Source organism: Ambystoma mexicanum, chromosome 1p, assembly GCF_040938575.1.
Source record: "Ambystoma mexicanum isolate Mex_15411 chromosome 1p, UKY_AmexF1_1, whole genome shotgun sequence".
Taxonomy (NCBI): Eukaryota; Metazoa; Chordata; class Amphibia; order Caudata; family Ambystomatidae; genus Ambystoma; species Ambystoma mexicanum.
This window is the reverse complement of record NC_090921.1, coordinates 313,246,835-313,272,390: the sequence shown is the minus strand read 5'-3', so window position 1 is coordinate 313,272,390 and position 25,556 is coordinate 313,246,835. Positions and strand designations below refer to the sequence as shown.

General features: G+C 48.8%; 1 protein-coding gene across 1 annotated transcript in view; it reads right to left on the bottom strand.

The window, feature by feature from the left end:
* Positions 1–25,556, bottom strand: part of MED16 (mediator complex subunit 16) — an 820,510-nt gene that overhangs the window by 59,442 nt on the left and 735,512 nt on the right. The window contains exon 13 of the mRNA XM_069647616.1: positions 24,626–24,842. Coding sequence (XP_069503717.1) covers positions 24,626–24,842 — 217 coding nt within the window. The remainder of the gene's footprint in view (positions 1–24,625; positions 24,843–25,556) is intronic.

The window sequence follows — 25,556 nt, the reverse complement described above, 5'->3', positions numbered from 1 at the left end:
TAGTCAATTTGACGATTTGAGGCAGTCGCTGCATGATGCCAGTGGACTGGACACCTCTCCGGAGGTGGAATTTGGTCGGCCTGAGCCTGGCTCCCATGCCGATTCCTCATACCGGCGCCTTATGGCTAGGGTGTCTGAGTATCTGGGATGGTCTGCTCCCCCAGGGGAGTTTGTGCAGGATGATCTGACGGACATCCTTGATGTTGGTCCCCCAACTGACCCGGTACTGCCGTTCCATATGGCTTTACAGCGTAGGGTGGCGGCGGCTTGGACTGCTCCGGAGAGTCTCCCGGCAGTGGGCAGATCCTTGTCGCGAAAATACCGTCCAGCCAGTGGCGACCCCTGCTACTTGACCAGGCACCCCACTCCGGAAAGTTTGGTGGTGCAGGCGGCCACGGCCCCGGCAAAGCAGGCGTCGTACCCTACCATCCCTCCTGATAGGGACGACAAACGTTTTGATGGCTGGGCGAAGAAGGTGTTTTCTTCTGGTGGTATGGCGCTTCAGGCGGCCAACTCCATTTGTGCCTTGTCGCGTTTCACGCACACTCTGTGGAACTGTGTTGCGTTAGCGGCTGAACATATTCCCGAAGGGGACGAACGGGATGGTTTCCTTGCTATGGTCCAGGATGGTAAGGATGCCATGTGTGAGTCCGTTCAGTCGGGTTTGGACTTAGCTGAATGCGTCAGTAGGTCCATGGCGGCGAGCACCGTGATACGCAGGTTTGCGTGGTTGCGGAAGTCGGGGTTTGCTCCTGATGTGCAGTCCCGGCTCCTCAACATGCCCTTTGATGGTGAACATCTTTTTGGCAGCAAGGCTGACGAGAGCCTTGAGAGGTTGCAGACCTCAAAAGCTGCAGCGAAGTCGTTGGGCGCTGCAGTTCGCCAACCTCCGCCTTTTCGTCCTAGGGGACAGCAGTGGAGGGGTGGCTCCTTTCGCTATTACTCGTCCTTTGGTAAAGCAAGAGGAGCTGGCAGTCAAAGGGGCCAACGCAGGGGTACCAGAGGTGGACGACAAGGTACCCGTGGTGCCAAGGCCGCTCGGGCAGTTGCCTCTTTGTCCTCAGGTAACGCCGCAGCCGCTCCTACTCAGTCATGAGGCCATGTCCCATGGTTCGCCGGTTGGGGGAAGGCTGGCGCTGCATCTTGTAGAGTGGCGTGCCATTACTTCAGATGTGTGGGTTCTGGAGATCATAACCCACGGCTACTGTCTTCCCTTTCGGCACAGGCCTCGCGACAATCCACCGGGGAACCTCTCTTTGAAGTGTCCGGATCCGCTCCTTGCGCAGGTAATTCAAGCCCTGCTGGAGAAAGGCGCCATAGAACTGGTGCCTGTAGCGGAGAGGAACGAGGGATGGTATTCCCCTTATTTTTTGATTTCCAAGAAAGACGGGGGATTGAGACCCATCATGGACTTGCGCGGTTTGAACAAACTCCTCAGGAAGGACAAGTTCAAGATGGTTACTCTCTCTCAAGTCCTCCAGGCCCTTCAGCTTCAGGACTGGTTGGTGTCACTCGACCTCAAGGATGCTTACTTCCATGTGCCGATCCATCCCAAGCACAAGAAGTACCTGAGGTTCGCGGTTGGCGACTCGCACTTTCAGTTTCGGGTCCTGCCGTTCGGTTTGACCTCCGCCCCGAGGGTTTTCACCAAGCTCATGGTGGTGGTGGCAGCGCATCTCCGGCAAGGGGGGATTCACGTCTACCCCTACCTGGACGATTGGTTGATCAGGGGGAGCTCTCCCGAGCAAGTCCTGGATCATCTGTCCGTCGCCTGCCACTCCCTTCACAGGCTGGGCTTCTCCCTCAATTTAAAGAAGTCCCATTTGACGCCAACACAGAAGCTCCAGTACATCGGAGCAGTGCTCGACACTTCCCTGGGGCAGTGTTTTCCTCCCCAGGTGAGGGCTCTTCACATTCAGCAGATGGTGCACAAGTTTCAGCATGCCCAGACGCTCCCGGCGTTCGAGTTCTTGAGGTTGCTCGGCCTCATGGCATCCTGCATTCTTCTGGTGCCAGAGGCTCGCCTGCGGATGAGATCTTTGCAGTGGGCACTCAAGATGCAATGGTCGCAGTCCTCCGGCAGGATGTCGGACCCGGTTCAGGTGCCGCCCTCGGTCACCCGGGACCTTCTGTGGTGGGCCGTCGAAGGCAACTTGATGAAGGGGGCTCCATTTTGGCTACCCTGGCCGGAGGTGACGATCGTGATGGATGCATCCCTCACGGGATGGGGAGCTCATGCCAACGGGCTGACAGTCAGCGGTCGTTGGTCTCCGTCGGAGTCCAGACTCCATATCAATCTGTTGGAGCTGAGGGCCGTCAGGCTAGCCCTGAAGGCTTTTCTGCCGACTGTGCGAGGAAAGACTGTCCTGATCATGACGGACAACACTGTGGCCATGCACTACCTCAACAAAAAGGGGGGGGCAGGGTCACTTCCTCTGTGCAGGGAGGCGATGCAGCTCGAGTTCTGGGCCATCCGGCAGGAAGTTTCGATCTCGGCAGTTCATCTGGCCGGAGACGAAAACGTGACGGCGGACGCTCTGAGCAGGCAGAGCGCGATCTCTCACGAGTGGGAGTTGGCTCAGGAGATTCTCCTGGAGATCTTCGCCCTTTGGGGGACCCCTCAAGTGGATCTCTTCGCCTCCAGTGTCAACCGGAAGTGCGAGAGGTTTTGCTCGCGGGAATTTCCTCCGAAAGGAGCCTTAGGAGACGCGTTTGTGGTGGAGTGGTCATTCCCGCTGCTGTACGCGTTTCCTCCAGTCCCCGTCATCCCGCAAGTGCTGCGGAGGTTACGGAAGTTCGGTTCCCGGATGATCCTCATTGCTCCGGCGTGGGCTCGGAGGACGTGGTACCCGGACCTTCTCGACTTGTCCATCTGCCCTCCACGTCGTCTTCCCTACCGAGACGATCTGCTCTCACGGGAGGGGGGTCAGGTTCTCCATCCAGAGGTCGGATCCCTCAACCTTCACGCTTGGCTTCTGAAAGGTTGAGGTATAAGGATTGGGACCTCCCTGAAGACGTGATGGAGGTGTTGCTTTCGGCCCGAAGGCCCGCAACTAAGTCTCTGTACCGTTGCCGTTGGCGTAAGTTCTGCGACTGGTGCAGAGTTCAGAATGTGGATCCTTTTGCATGTGACATCCCCATGGTTCTGTCCTTTTTGCTTTCTTTGGCCCACAGGGGCTTGCAAGTGGGTACCGTTAAAGGTTACCTGGCGGCGCTGTCCATCTTTAAGCGCTCATCTGAAGAATGTTCTTACTTTAAAATCCCTTTAATTTCACAGTTTCTGAAAGGGCTCACTAATGTGTTCCCTCCGTCGCCTTTCCTGGTGCCCGGTTGGGATTTAAACCTTGTTCTTAGGTTTCTTATGGGTGCTCCGTTTGAGCCTTTACATTCTTGCCCTTTGAGGCTGTTGACTTTGAAAACTGTGTTTTTAGTTGCGGTTACTTCCGCTCGCAGAGTGAGTGAGTTACAGGCACTTTCTGTTAAGCCACCCTTCACTGTATTTCACAAGGACAGGGTTGTCCTTCGAGTTCGTCCTTCTTTTCTTCCTAAGGTAGTGACGGAATTTCATTTGGCCCAGAAGATTGTTCTTCCGGCATTCTATCCTCCTCCGCATCCTGGTAAGGAAGAGGAGAGGCTCCATAGGCTTGATCCTAGGAGAGCTTTGAGCTTTTATGTTTCTCGCATGTCCCGGGTCAGAGTGGACGATCAACTCTTTATTGGTTACGCTGGTAAGCGCTTGGGGCAAGCTGTGACGAAACAGACTTTGTCCCGCTGGATTATTTTGGCCATCTCGGAGTGTTACCGCTTGGCGGGTAAGGACCCACCGGCTGGCTTGCGGGCCCATTCTACCAGGGGCATGGCTGCATCTACTGCCCTGCAGAGGGGTGTTCCTATTCGCAACATCTGTGATGCTGCCACCTGGGCTTCAGTACATACATTTGTACGGCATTATTCCCTCGATTCCATCAGAGGGCAGGATCTGGCCTTTGGCAAGGCGGTCCTTTGCTCTGCTATTTGATTGGCTATTCTAAATTTTGTTTCTAAATTCTTTCCCTCCTCCTTGATTTGGTACTGCTTTGGGAGTCTGTCATAGATATGGAATACGTCGGAGGACCCAATCCCCTCGAAGAACAAGTTACTTTCTTACCTGGTAACGTTCTTTCGATGGGATGGTCCGACGACGTATTCCATATCGCTCCCGCCCTGCCTTCCCCGCTGCAGAATTTCTGTTGCGATTGCAGCTTACGTTCCGCAAGGCTTTGTGTCGGACTGGCAGTTGACTACTGTCACACGTTCTGGGGGAAAAAACTACAACTGAGGCTACTGGCGTCGTGCGTCCTACTTATCACATCGGATGACGTCGGACGTCGGAGGAGGTCCTCGACGGCGGCGCATCGACGTCATCGACGCAAGACGCAGACGCCGAAAAAGTTTCCGAAGCAGCACAGCTGTGGTGATTACATGTCATAGATATGGAATACGTCGTCGGACCATCCCATCGAAAGAACGTTACCAGGTAAGAAAGTAACTTGTTCGTTCCCCTGAACCCTGTCAACAGGAGATGGCTGTACAACACTAGTGGCGCGGTTTGTTCCCTCTGTGCTCACAATAACACGCATGCTCCAGTAGCACCCTCCATCTGGCAGACTAGGATATAATCCTGGAATCATTCTGAAATCACAGGACCATAAGAGTGACCCGGATACACAGACTTGTGCCCCTGACGGCCCCTTCCACATCTCAACGAGGTCAGTCGGACACAGGGAAGGTAAAGTGAGAATCCCATTACAATCTACGCAAACTCTTTGGGCCAATAATACAGGGTGCATTGGATAACTGGTGAAGGGAACACGACAGACATTGGCATTTTATGGGATCGACCCATATACCAAAAATAAGGAAACCACACCGCCCCTGACGGATCCTGACCCACCCCCCGGCGCAAAGCAAGGGTGGGATACAGTCCCTTAAAACAGGTGTGGATGATTCCAAGATGGCCGCCGGCGCAGCGAGACGTGAGTGAGACTCGCTCCCGCCGGCCTTTCAGCAGCACCGTAATTAGCTACGTTCCGGAGGGTGGCTGATCCTATACCCGGCACCGAATATCGTCCAAAGACACAGGACGCACACGGAAGACGTCTGCCCGACCCCCGTCATCCAGAGACGCCACAGAGAGGAATCCACCCCTTCCCCCTCCGTGCCAACGATCCATCCGACACGGCCCAGGGCAGGGCCGGAGCGCAACGAGGGAACGGAGAGAGGCGGTTTGCCGTGCAGCACAGAGGAGGCTGGTGACATGGACTGCCCGGGCGGGAGTGAGCCCCAACACAGCAGAATTGACGCCACCAGACACCAGCGAGCGCGCGGAGGGATCGGGGGAGCAGCAAACGAACTCAACCCGATGCCCAGAGGTGAGGGGCGCCAGTAGTAGTCCTCCGCCTGGTGGACTGGAAGGTGAGCCCCCCAACTGCCAGATCTCCCCCCCCCCTGCGCGGACCCTGAGAGCGCTAGGGGGAATCCTGCATCCCCCCCCCACAAGGCAAGAACTGGCGAGAACCGCAGGACACCCTGACCGCGAAGCGCAAAAGGGAGAGTAAATCCCCCCCCCCGAATCACAATCGGCACAACTTGACGCAGTAGGCCCTTCCTAACGCCGCGCAGCCATCAAAGAGAGAGGGACAGTCACGGACAAAATTGCCGGTACTATGTCTAGAGCTAAAGTGAAGGGAGGGGGATCCCAACAGAACCAGCAATCCGCTAAGCAGGACTCCAACCTGGTACAGATGTGGGCGGTGGAGACCCCGGTATCGACGAGAAGCAGGCCTCCGGAGGCCATCCCGTCATTGCCTGCGACGGAAGCGGCCCACATCACCTCCAGCGACCTACCCCCAACTAAAGAAGATATGCAATCCTGGTTTAAAGAATTACAAGACAAGCTCATGTCGACAGTCCAGGACCAATTTGCTGCAATCAAACACGACATGCAGCAGGCTATCCATGATGTTAAACACGACATTGCGAACCTGGAAGAAAGGACAGACACCTTGGAAAAAATACTGCAGAACGCAGAAGAGGAGGCACTGCAAAACAGCGAAACCCAAGAACACCTTGTCCGCTTGACCCACAACCTGGAAATACAGTGCGAGGACCTACAAAATAGGTCCCGCAGATCGAACATTCGCATTAAAAATATGCCAGAATCGGTCTCGGACAGGGATCTACGGAAAGCGGTGCAGGAGGTCTTCAGAGATATCATAGAAGCACAAGACTCAGAGGCAGTGGGGATTGACCGCATCCATAGAGTGGGCCCAAAGCACACTGGAGCACAAGGGGAGAGACCCAGAGACGTGTTGGCAGCTATATCCTCCTACCCGCAAAAAGAACTCATACTATGGAGAGCGAGGCAGTTAGAACAAATCAGGATGAACGGGGTGGAAATTCAGCTGTTTCAAGACCTATCTGCCACAACACTCCAGAAAAGAAGAGAAATGACCCCACTCACTCGAGAATTGGTCAAGAGAGAGATAAAATACAAATGGACATTCCCTTTCGGTCTACTGTTCGACTGGGAGGGTCAGCAAAGGAGGGTGACCACCATGGGAGAGGGGCTGAGCATCATGGACATCCAGATAGATGAACCATCGACCAAATACGAAAATAAAAGGGGGGGAACGGCAAAGCAGACCAGGGGGATGGGAAAGGGTCAGCCAGAAAAGGAAACGGCAAGGAAGGGGAAACGAAGCGTCAAATAAAACAACCGAACGGACGTGAATCCACAGCTCAAGATACTCGGTGCCTCAATGCGGAACAGCACCCGATGATGGAACCCGGACTGAGCAGTATCATTAGGCCCGGTGTGGTACCGGAACGACCTGCATCAAGGCCAAGGGATGACGAGGGGTTTAGGACTCCCCGCACGGTTCGCCTCGAGCCTACAGAGGGCAGGGAGCGACAGGCGGAACGCCAGAGCTACCTTAGGTACCCAGGCCCTCCTCAGGAGCACAAGTTGGACTACAGTTAAAGGTTGGGGACATTCTTACAGTTTGGGGGGGAGGGGTGGGTGGGACGTTCCCGTTCCGGAAGAGAGAGGGGAATGGTCAACTCGGGCGAAAGGAGCACCCAGAAAGGGCATATGAAATGGGGAAGATAAGATTCGTAACCTTAAACGTAAGGGGTCTGAACTCTCAGTGGAGAACATGTTAAGGAAGGAAAAGGCGGAAGTGCTACTGCTCCAGGAGACACATATCAAAGTACAGGATAGGGGGGAAAATTCGCCTCAGAGGCTACGAAATATTGGCACAATCCAACGCAGCGGAGAAGAGAGCGGGAGTGATGATTGCTATTAAGGAGGGTCTGGAAGCAAGACTGATTGACAAACTATCTGACAAAGAAGGCCGGTTCGCCTTTGCCAATATCAAACTCCACAACGCCACACTGACACTGGCCTCAGTATATGCCCCTAACACGGGCCAAGACGGCTTCCTGAGAGACACGATGGGGAGGCTGGAGGAGTACGCGAAAGGTGAAATAATTATAGGAGGGGACTTTAATATGGCCTGGCATCCTCAGATTGACAGGAGCACGGGTGGGCCCCACCACCAAGGCGCCCCGTCGGATCGACTTAGACGACGGATGGAGGGTATGGCATTGTGCAATGCATGGAGAAAACACAAGGGTCAAACCAGGGGATACACATATTACTCGCACGTCCACAACACAATGTCAAGAATTGACTACTTCTGGGTGTCAGTGGGGAAACTGGGTAAAATTCAAAACATGGAACTGGGACCCATCTCTCTGTCAGACCATGCACCCCTTTGGATGGACTTGTCGACCCCAAAGAAGGAGAAAGGAATTTGGAGGTGGCAACTTCCTCAGGAGATACTCTCAGACCCAGTGATGGGAGAATCCATTAGGGACAAGATCACAGAATTCTTCGAAAATAACGATACAGGGGAGATAGCCCTGAGTACGGTGTGGGAGGCGTTCAAGGCGGTAATTAGGGGCCTCTTAATAGCCCTCAAAGCAGCGAGGGATAAACAATCACAACAGTGGGAAACTGAACTGGAAGAGAAGCTGTCAAAAATCCGGGGAGAACTACTGGCGAACCCCACCAGGAGCTTAAAAAGATCACTTAAACACACAGAGGGGCAACTTGACCTCCTCCGTAGTAAGAAAGCCCAGATCCCTCTTATACCTCAAACAGAGATATTATATAAAAGCTAACAAGGCCGACCGATATCTAGCCCGGTTACTCTCGTCAAAGCGGAAAACAATGACCATTCGGAGTATTAAAAATACACAAGCAGATCAGCTGACGCGCACCGAAGATATAGGAGACACATTCAGGGAGTTCTACCAGGGCCTATATGAAACTAAACACACAGATGAGACAGACCAAAACAGATTTCTGACATCGATCCCCTTTCAAAAAATACCAGAAAAGGCCAGAACGGATCTTGAGGCCCAGATAACGGAAAGTGAAGTGAAGAAAGCAATAAAAGATCTCCCTCTCAACAAAGCGCCAGGCCCGGATGGCTTTACTGCCCCATTCTACAAAAAATATGAAGACCCCCTTCCTCACTAGACTACTAAACACCTTTAGAGATAGTGGGAACATTACTCCATCCATGAATGAAGCTAAAATACTGGTATTCCACAAACAAGGGAAAGATCCCACCCTCCCAGGCTCATACAGACCGATCGCCCTGATCAATTTAGACTCAAAAATATACACAAAAATCCTGGCCGCCAGACTATCCCCACTGCTTCCCTCCTTAATAAACCCGGATCAATCGGGATTCATACCAGGGAGGCAGACGCACGACAACACAAGAAGGCTAGTCCATCTAACAGAAAAAATTAACATAACCCGCACCCCTGCAGTCCTATTATCTTTAGATGCAGAAAAAGCATTTGACCGGGTTGAATGGTCAATGCTCTTCAAAACTATGGCACATATGGGATTCGGGACCCAATATATAAATATGATTAAGGCCAACTACTCCTCCCCATCAGCTAGAATAGCGGTAAATGAGGTGGTCACGGAGAGGGTGGGAATCTCTCTATCACCGCTCCTATATGCGCTGTTCCTAGAACCATTACTAATTAAAATTAGAGAATCGGACCAAATCAAGGGAATCGAGATGGCGGGTAAACAACATAAGGTAATAGCCTACGCAGATGACATGTTACTGGCACTCGAACGCCCAGCCCAGTCCATCCCCGCGGCACTCCACCTACTTGAGTCATTCGGGGACGTATCGGGTCTAAAAATAAACAAAAAAAAGTCAGAAATCTTACTCCTAGCCGGGAGCAGGGAATCACTGAATAGAGAAGCAGGGCAGTTTGGCCTAAAAGTTGCAGAGAAAGGTATAAAATATCTGGGTATAACACTCACACAGAAGGTAGAGGCACTATACAAAAGTAACTACCCCCAACTCCTGGCAAGAATACAAAAAGAGCTAGAACGGTGGTGCCCCCTAAATATCTCCTGGTGGGGAAGAATCCAATCGATTAAAATGAACATCCTCCCGAAACTGCTTTATCACTTCCAATCCCTCCCGATCGTAATCCCTGATTCCTTCTTCAAGACACTGACAAAATCAGTCTCATCTTTTATTTGGAATAGAAAACCCCCCAGAGTAGCCAGATCAGTTCTCATGTCCCACACTAAAGAGGGGGGCCTGGCGCTCCCACACTTTAAGAACTATTACCGAGCGGCACAACTATGGATCCTGAAAGAATGGCTGGGAGACAATCAGCGAACGATCTGGGTGACCCAGGACAGAGCGGTCGCAAGAACACCACTGGAGGACTTATTGTGGAAATCAAAACAGCATAGGCACCCGAACCTGCGCATCAGCGAGATCATGAAGGCCACAATGAATGCCTGGGACGAGCAGACACGGAAAGGGCACATTACCACCGCTCCAGCCCCGTTCACTCCAATCTGCAGGAATCCGCAGTTCCCACCAGGAACTGAGCACGGCGCATACGAGAACTGGGAGGAAGCAGGTTGTAGAAAAATTGGGGAAATGTTCGTAGACAAGGAACTGAGATCCTTCGCAGACTGCAAAACACAATGGAACCTCACAAATGCGGATAGATACAAATATGAACAACTAAGACACTGGCTAACACACGCAGCGACGAGGGAGCTTACCGCCTTTGAAAAGTTTCTCCTTACCAACTCAGGAGACAAAAAGCTAGTCTCCACTCTACAAATTCATAAATACACAGGAGGAAGACATAAAGTGGGCATATATTAAAAAATGGGAAAAAACTCTGGGAGAGGACATCACACCACAACAGTGGCAGTCGTTATGGGCCGATATCCCCAAACTAACCCGGGCTGCCCAAACCAGAGAAATGTGGACAAAAATTATTACACAATGGCACTACACCCCAGAGAGGCTACATAGCATGTTCCCACTTTCTTCTAACCAATGCTGGAGGGGCTGCACAGAAATAGGCACATGGAGACACATTTGGTGGGACTGCCCAAAGGTCAAAGGCTTCTGGACAGAATTAATATCAGAACTAAAGAAGATATATCCAGAAGCGGAACATTTTCCAGAAAAACTATGGCTCTGCGGACTTAAAGGGCAACACGCCAAAACACTCACTAAGGCGCAATGGAGGAGTTTTATGGGCCTAGTCATTGCGGCCTGGGCCATGATCGCACAGGGATGGAAGAAGAAAGATCCACCATTGCTATACACATGGATATATAAAGTCTGGTCCCAAATGACCATGGAAAAGATAACTCACAATATCCAAGGAACACAAGGCACCTTCACAAAAGAATGGGGAGGAGTACTAGAATATCTTCAATCAGATTATATGGCACAGTGGTGCCCGCACTATATAAAAATAACAGACTTTTTCACTTCTTAATGGACACCGAGGACATTTGATCATGGACTTCTCTTCCGAACGGGATGGGTGGGGGGGGGGGTGTGGGTTGGGCAAGTTGGGGAATATTCACTTTTGTACTATCTATGAAAACAATAAAATATGTTTTAAAAAAAAAAAAACAGGTGTGGAATCTACTCACGCAACTTATGGACCAACGCTGAGGTATAGACATAAAGTAATCCCACCACAAGTGAGTGGAGAAGCGCAGACCACAAGCCCATAAGCCTGCTGGGTCGCTATCCACGACTACCGCACGCTGCCCTCCCTCAGGGGATAGGCTTAACATTAATACACAATACCTCCTGCGCTCGTGGACACAGAGAACACGACCCGAAGCATAGAGTTAACTGGTACTTATCAATCGCTCAGCGAATAGCCTAGCGAGAAAACCTTGACGCTTGGGCCCTCACAGTTGGGGCGTGCGCCTTCTTCCGGCGTACTCGACATATCAAGACGGCAAGAGGGGGCTCCTGGGGATCTGTAGCAATCGCACACAGAACATATATTCTGAAAGTACCCACCCTCCAGCAGGTGTCATCATATCCTGGGATCCCTTAGGGCCTCTGATCAGGAGATTCTTATACTGGTGTATGAGAAGCTCCTTGGTCCTCCAACTGAGGCAAGCCTAGTTGTGTTCAGAATCTGCCCTGCCTACCATCCTTTCATATTAAGGAATATCATCAACGTGTGCTGAGTGCACGCCGAGGCTGGATCCTGGAACCATTCTCGAACCATCCAACCCGTGATTGCAACCCCATGGGAATAAATAGCACCGGGAAAATTACCACAACTGGAGGCATTGTCCTGGCTTAAGGGAGAATCACCTGAAGGGTTTGGCCCCCAAAACCGGGGCGTGTGCCCTCCTTCGATCTACCTGCAACAACGGATGCCAAGTAGTAGACTACATCGGACTAAGTAGACTCAGGCTGGAGTTCTGGCTCTGGAGATACCCAACTGGCCGACCAAACTCCTACCGGACACGGGACCAAGGCCCTCCATAGCACGGATAACCTCCCACGAATCAATGAATCTCAGCCCTCACCCACGAGAAGGCTGGCCCCCCACTCTTGGGGCATGTGCCCTCTTCTTCAGCTGAGGGGATCACATACCCCTCTTGTCAATACACGGTATGGAGGGAAGAGATACTGTAAAGAGTATACTCAGTTGAAGTTCCCGGTGCTGAGATCGTATGGACATCAGGAAGAAATTTGCACCATACAGGTTCTCTACACAAGGCACTGACACAGCCATCTCCTCAGCTTCCAGCATGACGACTCCAGGGGCAGACGCAGCCGCAACCGCAACCAAAACGGACATTGCAGACCTATTAAACGAAATGAAAAGCATAAGAGCCGACATAGGAGGAAAAGTAGACAAAATAACACAAAGAATAGACAAAATGGAGGAGAGACTTGAGGAGGTTGAGCATTACCAATCCTCTCTTAGCACACTGGAATCTCAAATGCACCAGAGAATCACGGACATCGAAGCTAGGTAAGAGGAGTTCCGCCTAAAAATGGATGATCTAGAGAATCGTGAGCGGCGTAACATATGAATTTTTGCCATTCGAAGGCGAGACTGACCTTGACCTAAAAAGGACATTAAATACGGTCATGAAACTCTTGTTCGAAGAGGACTCTATTGACAAGCCCAAAATAGAATGCATACACAGAGCCGGAGGTGCTGTAGGCGGACCAAAGACAGTACTAGCATGGTTCCACAACTACGCAGATAAAGCCAGGGTCATGGAGAAGGCCAAGCGTAGTGCACAGATCACCTTGGATACAGCGACAGTGTCGATCTATCAAGATCTGTCGGCTCCGACACTAGCAATGAGAAGAAAGTGCATCCCGCTCACTAAATGGTTGCAGGAGAAAGGCGTCCGATATCGCTGGGGGTTCTCCTTTTCACTAATATTAGAATGGGAAGGGAGTACGATTAGACTCAAATCGGAAAGAGATATCCAGAGCTGTACATCCGATCTGCTGGGTAACCAGGGAGAAGAAGCAAACCGTGAAGTAAGAAAGGCGGATAACAAAGAATGGCAGATCAAAGGCCTAAAGCAGAGGCGGATATCAGGATCGGGGAAATTAGGAAGGATGAATGCATCCACCGGATATGGAACACTGAATACTATAGAAGCATATATGCCTGGAGCGCAAGGATTTATGTACACAGATCTGTTTCGACAAACTATCAAGCGACTTCGGGGCACACATGAAACACCGGAGGAGGCGCATCAAGACTGCCGAGGTGCTAGCTCCACGAGTAGAAGAGAACTAACAACAGATGTTTGCAACTTTGTAGGACTCTGTCCAGAGGTCCCGATCTTGAAAGACGAGAGAGGTCGCAGCCCATGGCACTGAGGGTGAGGCATTTTGTATTAGACTCGATTTGTTATGAGACTACTGAAGGGAGGGGGTGGGGGGTACAAAGTTGGGGCTCAAGGTTAAGTTGAACATTATGAGATGGGGCCTTAAGAGGTACGGTCTCCACTGGTGGTCCGAGACTGGACAGGTACTGATGATCCGGTTGGATCAGACGCAGACGGCGAGGGGGGGTGGGAGGGGAAAATTGAGGGGGGAGGATGAAACTGGAACATGCCTCCTCAGAAGTGGGTTGTGGCCAATGAGGAACATCGAAAGTGATAGCGGCATTTGTTCATTTTGTGAAGGGTACACGTGGGGGATAAGAAATGGCAACAACACTTGAACTCTTGAGGAGAGGACCTTTCAGGGTCGGTACGCTCAATGTAAAGGGCCTGAATTCGCCCAGGAAGCGAATGCTGGTCTGCAGGGAGTTCAAGAGGGCACGATCGGATGTGCTCTTTCTCCAAGAGACCAAGTATATACAAGGAGAGGAACGTAGGGTTCTACACTCCAGGGTGGGAACAGAATATTGGGGCTGTGGCGCTCTCCGAAAAAGCGCGGGTGGGAATACTGGTGAAAAAGAGGTTAAAGTTGTACAAAATCAGGATGTGGGCAGACACAGAAGGGAGGGCTCTCGTCGTGGTGGGAAAAGTTTGCAATAGAAAGTGCACATTTGCAATACTCTATGCGTACAATTCCACAGAGAATGTTGGAGGCTACGGGCCACGTAATATTAGGGGGAGAATTTAATCTATGGGTGGATCCTGTGTTGGACAGAAAGTCAGGCAATCCAGAATCAAGCGAACTGGCAGATGGTGGCTGAACAGGGGTGGTGGATATGATGAAAACATATGGATTGCAGGACATTTGGCGAGCATTTCACCCTAACGAGATGGGATACACCTTTTATTCTGCACCCCACTCAACGTTCACCAGAATAGACTATCTATACCTCTCTGAGGGAGTGGTGCAAGTTGCAACTGCTGCCGAGATAGTACCAATCTCATGGTCAGATCACAACATGGTTACTGTCGATATGAACTTACTAACTCTACCACATAGGGGGGTGAAATGGTGCTGTAACGAAACTCTGTGAAAAGATCATGTCTTCCGTGATGAAATTAAGAAAGGGATATAGAGGAATATTTTGAGCTCAAAGATACAGGGGAAGTACCTAGGAGAGTATTGTGGGAGGCTGGTAAGGCAACTTGGAGGGGGATACTGATCAGAGAAGGAGAGAGTAAGAAGCGGGAAAGGGTGCTGATAGAGACTGGGTTAAGGGAGAGGATTACACAATTGGATACCGCCGCCCGCAAATCCAACGAGGAACGTGCAGAGAGGATAGCTGAGGCTAGACAGAAAAGAGAGGAGCTCAGGCTCTTGGAGGAGGCCCAGGTTATTCGCAAATTGCAGTTCCTTAAACAAAAACACTATGAAAAGGGAGACAAAGCAGATGCTCTACTCGCTGCTAGACCAAGACAACAACGTGCAGAATGATTGATTGTTAGCATAGAGGGGCAGAGGGGCGCGTTAACAACAGATCCGAAGGAAATTCCAGAAGTGTAATAGAACAATACTTACAAGGCGTGGACATGCCACGGCTCTGCCACGAGGAAATGGAGCTACTAGATATCCCAATTACAAGCGATGAGATCGAGAAAGCGATAAAGAGGTTACCACTGGGGAAAGCACATGGTAATGACGGATATACAGCCGGCTTTTAAAATATGTTTATATCCTCTCTCCTCCCCTTCATAGTAGACTTATTTAATGACATCCTTTTAACAGGAGCAGTCTTTTAACAGGAGCAGTCCCAGAATCCTTCTCAGAGGCACTCATCACGGTTATCCCCAAGGAAGGCAGGAACCCTAATCAATGTGGGTCCAACCGCCCGATCTCACTACTGAACATCGACGCCAAAATCTACAGTGCTGGCAGCCAGAGGTCCATATGCCCCGATTAATACATTCTGATCAGGTTGGATTCATTTTAGGAAGACAGGGAGCTGACACCATGTGCAAGAAGCTATATTTAATCCATGAGTCTGAGAAAATGGTGGGGGACCCCAGTCTATCAGTGGACGCAGAAAAAGTGTTTGACAGGGTGGAGTGGGGCTTTTTAGAGGCGGTACTAGAAAAAGTGGGGCTGGGTCCTATATTTAGGAAAGGGGTCAGAGTGGTGTACACATCTCCCAAAGCATCAGTAATCGCTAACTCCGAGCACTCGAAGTGGTTCCAGCTGGAAAGAGGTACAAGACAGGGCTGCCCACTCTCAGCAATACTGTTTACACTTTCCCTGGAACCCCTCGCTCAGGTGCTTAGAATGGACCGTCAGGTGGAGGGCCTTCAGGTAAAGGGGAAGGAATACACTGATGATCTCCTCTTACACATAAAGAACCCCATGACATTGATACCAAGGGCTATACAACTAATAGAGAATTACAGAGCGCTTTCAGGTTTTAAAATAATAGATCCAAATCAATATTATTCCCATTACGAGAACCTACCCCTGAAACCACCAATAGATTAGCTACTCTTGGTCTCAAAATTGGTGGCACCACCCTTCGATACCTAGGGATAAATCTAATGCGGGATTTGAACACACTATATGCAGCCAATTACCCCAGTCTCATAGCCAGCTTCCATGCAGATTTAAAGAAGTGGCAGAACCTCACAATATCGTGGATCGGAAGGCTCAATGCAGTCAAGATGGTGTGCCTCCCGAGATTTCTCTACCCATTTCAAATGCTCCCGCTGCGTCTCCCGGAGAGATTCTTTAGAGAAACCAAAAGGGCCATTTCGAGATTCCTGTGGCAGGGGAAAAAGGCAAGTATATTCTACGATACTCTTGTTTTACCCAAGGAAAAGGGAGGAGTAGGTCTCCCCGACCTGAAAACATATTATCAAGCCGTCCAATTAAGGGTTATGGTCTCCCACTTGAGAGGGCTGACGGAGTTGCAGTGGGTGCACATCAATAAAGAGAACCTAGCACCTGCCACAGTCTCAGAGTGGCTATGGGTTCTGAGAGCAAATTGGTCATACAAGTACTCACACTATATATATATATACAGATATATATATATCTGGGCCTGCGATAGCGGCCCAGTAGTTATGGTTAGGTTGCTAAACCCATAGGAAGAGCACTTTTGGGTGGCTTATAACTTCGCTCCCCCTGGACGAATTCTCACCAAACTTTGCAAAAGAAGTAGTTGACCCGCTCTTCATTTTTCTGCCAAGTTCGTTGAGGTTTCGTCAAGGGGGGGCAAAGTTATAGGGTGGTCCCAAATTATTTTTTTCCATAGACGGCATGGGCAAATGTGCGGCAGGAGCGGCGGCTTGGTCCCGAAATCGTGCTTTTGTTAATTTGGTGTAAATCCGTCCATTAGTTTTTTTTTTAACCACCAAAAAGTAAGTCAAAAACATTTGCATTACAGGGTTGGTGAAAAGCAGTTCTTGGATGGCTTATAACTTTGGCGCCACTTAATGAAACAGCATGAAATTATGCAATTATATTCCTGACTTGATGCCAAATCAGTTTTCCAGGTTTGGTGGGATTCTGTCAAGAGGAGGTAAAATTAGAGGGGGGTCCCAAAATAATGTAAAGGCTTATAAATGTGGTGCCATTTACAAATATACACAAAGGTTTGCAAAAAGATTATAGATCTAGGTATAAATGTTTTCGTAAAGTTTGAATGGATTTTGTCAAGTGGGGGCTAGGTTATATGACTATTGTATGTGCATACATTTGACACTATTGAAAAAATAAAACGAGGGTGGATTTCCTGCAAACCTGTGTAAGGAGCATTGGCAAGATCCTGAAAGCATAGTTTTGCAAATGTGCCCGTGTTTTATTTTTTGATAAGTGTCATAATGTAGGTACAAAAAATAGTGATATACTTTGGTGACTGAGGTGTAGCCTGTGGCCATGGGCAGTGGCCAGATTGTCCGAGTCATGGAATAAGGTCATGATCCGGACAATCTGGCTACTGGCCATGACCACGACGGACAACACATGGGTTAAAGTGCCCATGTCTACCTGGGACTGGCTTTGTGGTAAAGATATTCGAAATTGGGATAGGTTTGAAAGGGAAGAAAAATGTGCTTGTGGTAATATGGTCATAGGGTTCTCTTTTCGCCTTCTGCAGGCTGCCATGGCAAGCGAAGAGGGGCCCTTTATGGAACCCCTCCTTCCCTTTCCATGGTAGCCATCTTGGAAAAGGATTTTCCTTCCTACACTGGAACGCCGCAGGAGTCCTGGTGTAGGAAGACAACTCCTGTTTTTTAGCACCCTGGGTTCCCGCTTTGGGAACCGGGGTGCTAATGGCCTTCATCCCCCATTACAGGGGCTGGAATGGGGGGATAATGGTTCGGAGACCTCATTAGCCACCCTTGCTACGCTTGGGCTAATAACTTGGGCTACTGGGCCGATATCCACTGTTCCAGGCCCTGGAACGGGGGATGAACGCCACAATATTCCCATTAGCATAACACAAAATGCAAATGGAAATGTTGGAAAATCTTATTGCGTCTATGTACTTTAGTTAGAAATGTAAAGTAGATGGAGTATATACGTTTTTTGTTTGTTCTATTTTTAGTTCTGAAATGGCGGTAGAAGTTCGCAAAGCCCAGCATGCTTTGTACCCCTTTCAGAGACGTCAGTGAAGGCCAGTTCAGAATGGCATCTACCTTGTGCACGTCCATTCCGATGCCTCTTGGAGTAAGGATAAAACCAAGAAATTCTACTTCGGTGACGTGAAAAAAGCATTTTTCAAGCTTTGCAAACAAGCAATGTTGACAGAGCTTGGTGAGGACCGAACAAACGTGCCTGACATGATCTTGTTCCGAGGTTGAGTATACTAAGATGTCGTCTATGTACACTAAGTCGCACACATCAATTAACTCCCTCAAGACGTCATTCATGAAATACTGGAATGCCGCAGGAGCGTTGCATAACACGAAGGGCATGACTTGATATTCAAACAAGCCGTACTTAGTACGGAAGGCGGTTTTCCATTCATCTCCTTTTCTGACTCGGACCAGGTGGTACGCTCCTCGAAGGTCCAATTGGGTATAAATCTGGGCATCTTTAACTTGGTCTAGCATCTCAGGGATAAGTGGCAAGGGGTAACGATTCTTCACAGTGATGTGGTTCAATGCGCGGTAGTCAATACAGGTTCTCAAGTCTCCTTCCTTTTTCGGTACGAAGAACAAAGGATGGCTGCGGGGGACTTCGAAGGATGGATAAATCCTTTTGCAAGGTACTGGTCTAAATAGGATTTCAGATGAAGGTTTTATGGTTCTGTGAGAGCGTAGATCCTGCCGCAAGGGATTTGTGCACCAGGAACAAGGACGATCTGACAGTCATAGGGCCTGTGCGGCGGCAATGTATTGGCTTGGTCCTTTCGGAAAACATCCTGGAAATCATGGTATTCACTTGGCAAGGTATTAGTTGCTCCCAGGGTTGATACTGTCACTCCGGGAGTCATGGGGATACAGACGTCGGGTTTCTCCTCTTGGTAATAGCAGGCAGGGGAGCAGTCACCGGGGAAGGTACATTTTCGTGCCCGCCAGTCTATCAAAGGGTTGTGAGCCACCAACCATGGCATCCCTAGTATTAGCCTGAACTGAGGTGCCTTGATGAGATCGAATGAAATACACTCCCAATGTCCGTCCTGGCACAGCAAGGTTACCCTGGCTGCGCACTGGGTTACTGATCCGGAAGCTATTTCTGTCCCATCCCATGGTTACCTTGACCATAGTTGGTGTCACATCTCCTAGGTTTCCCATCCCAAAAGTCTCTCCCGCTCACTCACCTGCAGAGGCAACTAAGTCAGTGAAGCCGTGTCGGCGGATGAAAACGCTGCCTGGCAGTCCGGGTGTCTTTCGCCCCTCTGCTTTTTGGCCATTATCATGGAGACTTTTTCGCGGCCGACATCGTCCCCGGCTTTCATCCTGGCACCGTACGGTGAGAGCCCCACAACAACCCTGATGAACTGCATCACGTGACTCGAATCACGTGACATTCCTCACGCCGCACGTTCCAGTGTTTTTTCCTCACGTGACAGCCCTGAATGAGTCATAAGCACTCGAAAACACGGAAGCAGTGCCTTATAGCTGTTTTCACGTGAGGTTTTGGCGTTTCTTGTTGCTCCGGTTGACTTCATCCTTATTTCGACTTCGGACTGCTTCACGGACCTGCCTTTGCTCTCTCCTCGGATTCTGGTACAGCTCTTCAAGACCTCGGATAACTTGACCTCGGACTGCTCAACGGATTTGTTTTTTTTTGGCTTTCTTGGAATTCTAAGTACTATTAGGCAGGGCTTTGGACTGCTCTCTTGGACTCGTTTGGAACTTTCCCTTAACCTGGTATCCTCGGAACTTTGGACCTGTTGCTCCTGTATTTTGCACCTTGTACCTTTGGATCTTCACCATCCTGATCCCGGGTGTTGCCTGCAAGTCAGATTGAACCCTATTCCTGGCCCCCCCGATTCACTACTCCTTCATCATTCCTGTCACCTATTGGGTGGTATGGGGTTCTTCCGGTGTTCCCGGTTCCTGTCTGACGGCTACAATACCTGTGGCCTCAAAGACTGCGCAGGCAGTGAGTTCTTGCCTGTGCGGTACTTGGGGACGGAGGTGCAATAAATCTGCACGACCATCAAGATCAGGACAGATGGCTTAGAACACAAAGGAAGCCCCATCTCTGCTGCCAGTTCTTGATCAATATAATTTCCAACTGCTCCGCTATCGATGTATGCTTCAACGGCATGCATTCTTGATGACTGCTGGTGGTTAATTAAGATCACTGGTATTGCAAAGTGCGAGGTCAGCAACTCTTTCTTCTCACTCGACAAACTGACCTCTACATTTGTCGAGCTTGGTAGTTTTCCGATTCCTTAGCTTCATCCTTCTCTGTGGCCCCAACTGTTCTTCTTGGGGGTTTTACCGGACAGTCCTTCAGGAAATGTCCTGGTTTCCCACAATACAAACAAAGCTGTTGTTGCCTTCTTTTGTCCTGCTCTTGTTTTGTTAATGGAGGCCGTATCCCTCCAATCTGCATGGGTTCTACAGCATTTTCAAGTACACGGGGTGCGCTTTCGCTTGGGTGAACATACACAGTCCGCGGGTCCGTCTTAGACCGGTCTGCTTTTCGGTCCTGCAACCGGTGGTCTAGCTGCACGACCAGATTTATTAATTCTGCACAGTCTCTGGGTGGATCAACCACCTGGGCTAAGACGTCCTTTAATTCGCCTCGTAAGCCTCGATGGAATAACATGGTTATTTTGTTTTCTGGCCACCTAGCTTTGGAAACCAGTCTGTTGAAGGTAGCAATGTACGTTAACAAGTCCTGATTCCCCTGTCGGAGGGACAAGAGTTCATTGTCTACTGCTTGTTCCTGGGTATGGTAAATTGGGGTGTGCATGTATGTGCTCTGTAGGTATAACGCACACAGCGAATCCCCTTCCATTATTTAATTTTTTTACTTATCTAGCGCATATTCACAAGAAACCGGGCAGAGGCTGCATCTGAGCGCAGATGTTACATCAAAAGCGACCTAACAGAAAATAATAATCAAAGACTGTTATTGAAAAAGAAAAGTTTTCAATCACTTTCTGAATTTCCGAGAATGGTTTAATTTCACAAAGGTCAGCAGGGAGCCAAGTCCACGATCGTGGGCTCGCAATAGATAAATATCTGTCGGCCCATTACACGTATTGGGACGGGGTCACCATAAGCAAATTACCATTCATTGAACGAAGAGTACGAGTTGGTTGGTAAAACAAGATTTTTTATGAAAGATAACATGGGACAATCTTGTGAACACACATGAAAACTAGACAGAGGGCTTTGAATAAAACCCTTTGCTGAAATCGAAGCCGGTGAAGACTTCCATGAGCCTGGATTATGGATGTATATCTAGGCAGAAAAAAACGAATCCTAACAGCCACCTTCTGCAGAGCGTGTTGGCACTGCATTTGGTAGATTGGAATGCCATATAAAGAGAGTTACAATAATCCAGCTTTGTATCTTGCTAGGACTTTCGTTGGTTGTTTTAGTCTGACATATTTGGGTGTGGTCAGCATAAGAGTGGTATTGCAGATCAAACTGCAAAACATTTCTATACCAATTCCTTTCTACCTGTGAGACCTACAGCACGTTGTGCTGTACATGTGGACCCTTTTTTCTTTCTCTCCTAAATGAGGGAAGTCTTTTCCCCCCCAATTCATTTTTTTGGCTCATACCAGGGTCCCCTGTTCATTGTGTTTTTACTTTGTTTTATAGAGTCACAGTTTCCTTCATACTTTTTAAAGGCATCTGTGTATCCCTTTAGCAGCACACAGCACCCTTTGTGCAGTGTTGCTATAAGCCTGCAAGAACTTGCAACCTCGGTTGCACTCCATCTTGGAGTCTTCCCTAGAGATTGAGGGTCTCGCGCCAATCTGGACTATAATCCCAAGCAACAGATGGGGTACACCGTGCTCCTACAGCAAGATCGCTCCATGGTCACATGATGCCTTTGGAACGTCACAGACTCCGAGCCGCCTGGAACTAGAAAAGCCGCCGTTCAACACTGTTGAGGGCTTCTCAGCTGTTCTCTTGCGTCACAGCAAGCTGTCTCCTGTGATTCTGTTTTCTGGGTGTTCAACCTTGTGTCCTGTTGCGCTCTTCAGACTGATATGTACCTGGACAGCCTAGCATATTGATTCTGCTTGCCTGTTATTTCCATGAATTCTTGACCCTGCTTCTGTACCTAGACTGCCTTTGGATTATCCTATTTTTGATCTGGTGCTTGCCTTTAGACGCTTGGACTTTTCAGGTCCTTTGAATTTTGGATTATTTCTGCATCCTGAGTTCTTTTTTTTTTACTCAATTTTTCTCCTGTTTTTGGAACTGTGGTTGTGTTTTAGGATTTTTTTTGTGGGTTTTTCTTTTCTTCACCTTGGATTGAGACTTTGCTAACTAGCATCAATACTTTTGTACTCTGGCTTATTTTTTTCCCTTCTTTGGATTTTGTCTGGATTGCTCTGTATCTATTTTTGTGCGTCCTACAAGATTTTGATGTTAAACCGACTATTGCTCCAGGCAACTAGCAACTGCCTATTGGGGATTAAGGCGGTGGCCATAGATATATCCTTTATCTAATTTTGTGCTCTCTCGTTTCAGCCTGGTGCTTCTGATGGTAGTCCTCCACCCTTCCGCTCAAACATTTGGCTAATAAGTGTGCTCTTAATTCTTATTGGCTAGGAGATTGGGAGGAAGGTACTCTTGCTCCACCTGAGATCTGGTAAATGTCATGACAGAGCCCTTTGATTGGATAGCCACCCGCCCCTTTCTTTAAACTCAAGGGAGAGTTTGCAGAGGATGAATGTGAAATCCTGATAAAAGCGAGGATCCTGAGGCAGAAGGCAAGTCGACCACGGGAACAGAAGAGCCAAGGAGGACCAGAGACATCTGAAGCCCCTTCCAGCAACCGTGAAGAGACCACTACTTTCCTGGCCCTGTTTTCAAATAGACAGAAGAGCTCAGAAGAGTACAACTCCTTCCATTTGGCTGATGGAACTAACTAGTCATAAGACGACCTGCAAGACGAGCTATCCCACAACTTGCTGCAACCTTCCTGGGCTGAAAACCGCCAATACCCTGGGACCTGCAACCATATTGCAGTGCAACGTCTTCCTGCGAGTGAATCCTCTCAGAGCTTTGGTGAGCTCCAGTTGGACATGCAGAGACAAGATCACCCTCCTTGAAGTACCCTCACCAGAGTGCACGACCAAAGAAACGAGGCGGACTGACCAGGCAGTAAACGTTCATCCTTGGAGCCTGTGAAAAGTCATCGAAACTGCAGACCGACGTTGGAGAATGTAAAATCCTTTGTGAGAGTTCTTTCTCTCGGCTGCTGCATCCCTTCCAGAGTCCCTCTTTTAGTCACCACAACCAAAGAACAGGAGACCGGGTCCACCGCTGCTGCATCGTGAAAGAATTCAGCTGCATCATCTTCATCGCTCCTAAACTACTGATGGACTTGTGGTAGTACATACCTCAAGTTAGTTTGTTGTTCCTGTGCTGCTGGAGTGCTTCTTCCGGTGTTTGGGTGTTCACCCATACCGTTCTCCCAGGCCTTGTGCACCTATAGGTGCCTTTCCAAGTTCCCCGACACCTTTTTGACCCACCAAAACAGTTTACTAACATGTAACAGAAGAATAATCTGGAACGTTGCCTTTTCTACTGCTGTGCCGTATCTGCTTTACCTCCAATCTGACTTTGAAGACCTCAAAGTTCTTCTGAAAAAGGCGCCGACTGTGAAGCTAAGTCAGGTCAGCCGGCAACACGAAGCAAAACAAAAGGGTCTTTGTGAACTAAAGTGTACCAGAGTTTCGTGGCCAGCATAGCGTTGAGGATCCTCATTGTTCCTTGCAGAAATAAATAACTAGGACTAGTGCAACATTGCTGGATTTTAGCGGTCTTGATGGAATGTAGTGCTGGAATTTAATTCTGAAGGATAGCAAGTCTCTTTAGTGGTAGGAGCGATGGGCGCTGCACAGAGGTTTGAAATGACCTGCAATGCAGTCTCCATTACATTGGGTACTGCTCCAATGACTTTGACAGTCTCGGTTGTGTTTTTGTGACATTACTGCAACATGCTTTCCACATTAGAATAGAAGTCGAAAGCATAAATGGTGACATCTACTAGAATTCATGAATTTATTATCTATGATAATGTGAATTATTTTAATGGGAAGAGATGCTAAAGGAGCTTGACACTTTTTTAGATGATGTAATTAAGGAATGAGTTCCTTACTTATGATTATGTGGATGAATGAGAGTACATCATTTTGGCCTCAGAGGCCGCAACTAGGTTAATATTTAATTATGATAAATTGACAAACATTTTATGAGATGATTTTATGTAGATGTATTTGTACTATTGTGAAAGTTCAACTGAAATAAAAACAACAATAAATAAATAAAAGTCGATACATGTACAGTGAACATACCAGCAGTAAATTGTGCAATGCCTATGCAAGTACAGAGGGAGGGTCTGCAGTACCTTTCGCATTAAAAACATTTGCAGTGTGAACAAAGTTGTGAATAGATGTGTCAACTTTAATGGGTATGTCTACAGTACTCATGACTCTGGGTGTATGTCAGCCCTGCCCATAGCTATGTGACAAAAACTATGTAAATAGTTTGTTGTGCTAGGAGCATGAAACAGTAGTTAAGCAAGGTCATACATCTCTCTTTCTTTCCAACAGAAGTAGGTAAGCATGCCTTCTTCATGGCAGTGGTACGGAGGAAGCTATACATGATTATCATTTTTATCTTAAGACCACGTACCTGGAAAAGACATCAAGCTGTGAAGGCACGACATGGCTCATCAGACCAGGGGACTTGCCAAACTGTAGCCTTAGGACTTGCTTGCTCGGCAATCTGCTGATCAGACCATCGCTGATAGGCAGCCAGTCGATGCTTGGGATGAGGAGCTGGCTGGGTAAGAGGCAGCATTCGTCGATCAGGATGTCATCCGGCTCCATTGGGTGAGTCTCGTCTCGAACTGCGAGAAGGAAATATAATGAGACACGTAGGTTAAAATAGGTCACAGAATGTAGTCCAGCTTTATCGAGCAATACATATAAATCCCTGCAGGCACCTTCTGGAGTCACTACTGTGTGCTTAAGAGCAGAAGAGGTAAATGCTGCTAAGAGGCCAAAAGGTCAAACAGTCACATGTCATCAACTGACTCTGCCCAGCCCAGCTGACCATTCAGGGGGACTACTGTACACCTATGCTCATGGATGTGCCATTGGGAATCATACACATACCACAACAGCAGGAACCCACAAGTATGGATCTTTGGAACATTTCTATTTAAGCAGTCCTACCAAACAAATGTAAAAAGTGAAAGCGCTCACACATTTTGGTAAATGTATTGCCTAGGAGGGATGCCAGATTGATAATAACAACAAATCATATATTAATATGTCAAACATATGGAACAGAAGGTGTGAATGCAGTGCAATAATTTTTTCAAACAAACTATACATACAGTTCCAATGCAAGCTTGGACTACTTCCTAGATACATCAGTAACAGCAATGTCTACAGGACGTGAAGTATCCCTTACACACAGAACAGGTGCTTCACAAACAACAGAAGGGGGCTCAGAGGGCTTTGCTCAGCCTTGTGTGCAGAGGTTAAAAAAAAAAGACCAACATACAACTACATTAGGCAATAGGGTTTCCCTCAGGTCCACCTGACTCACCTAGTGG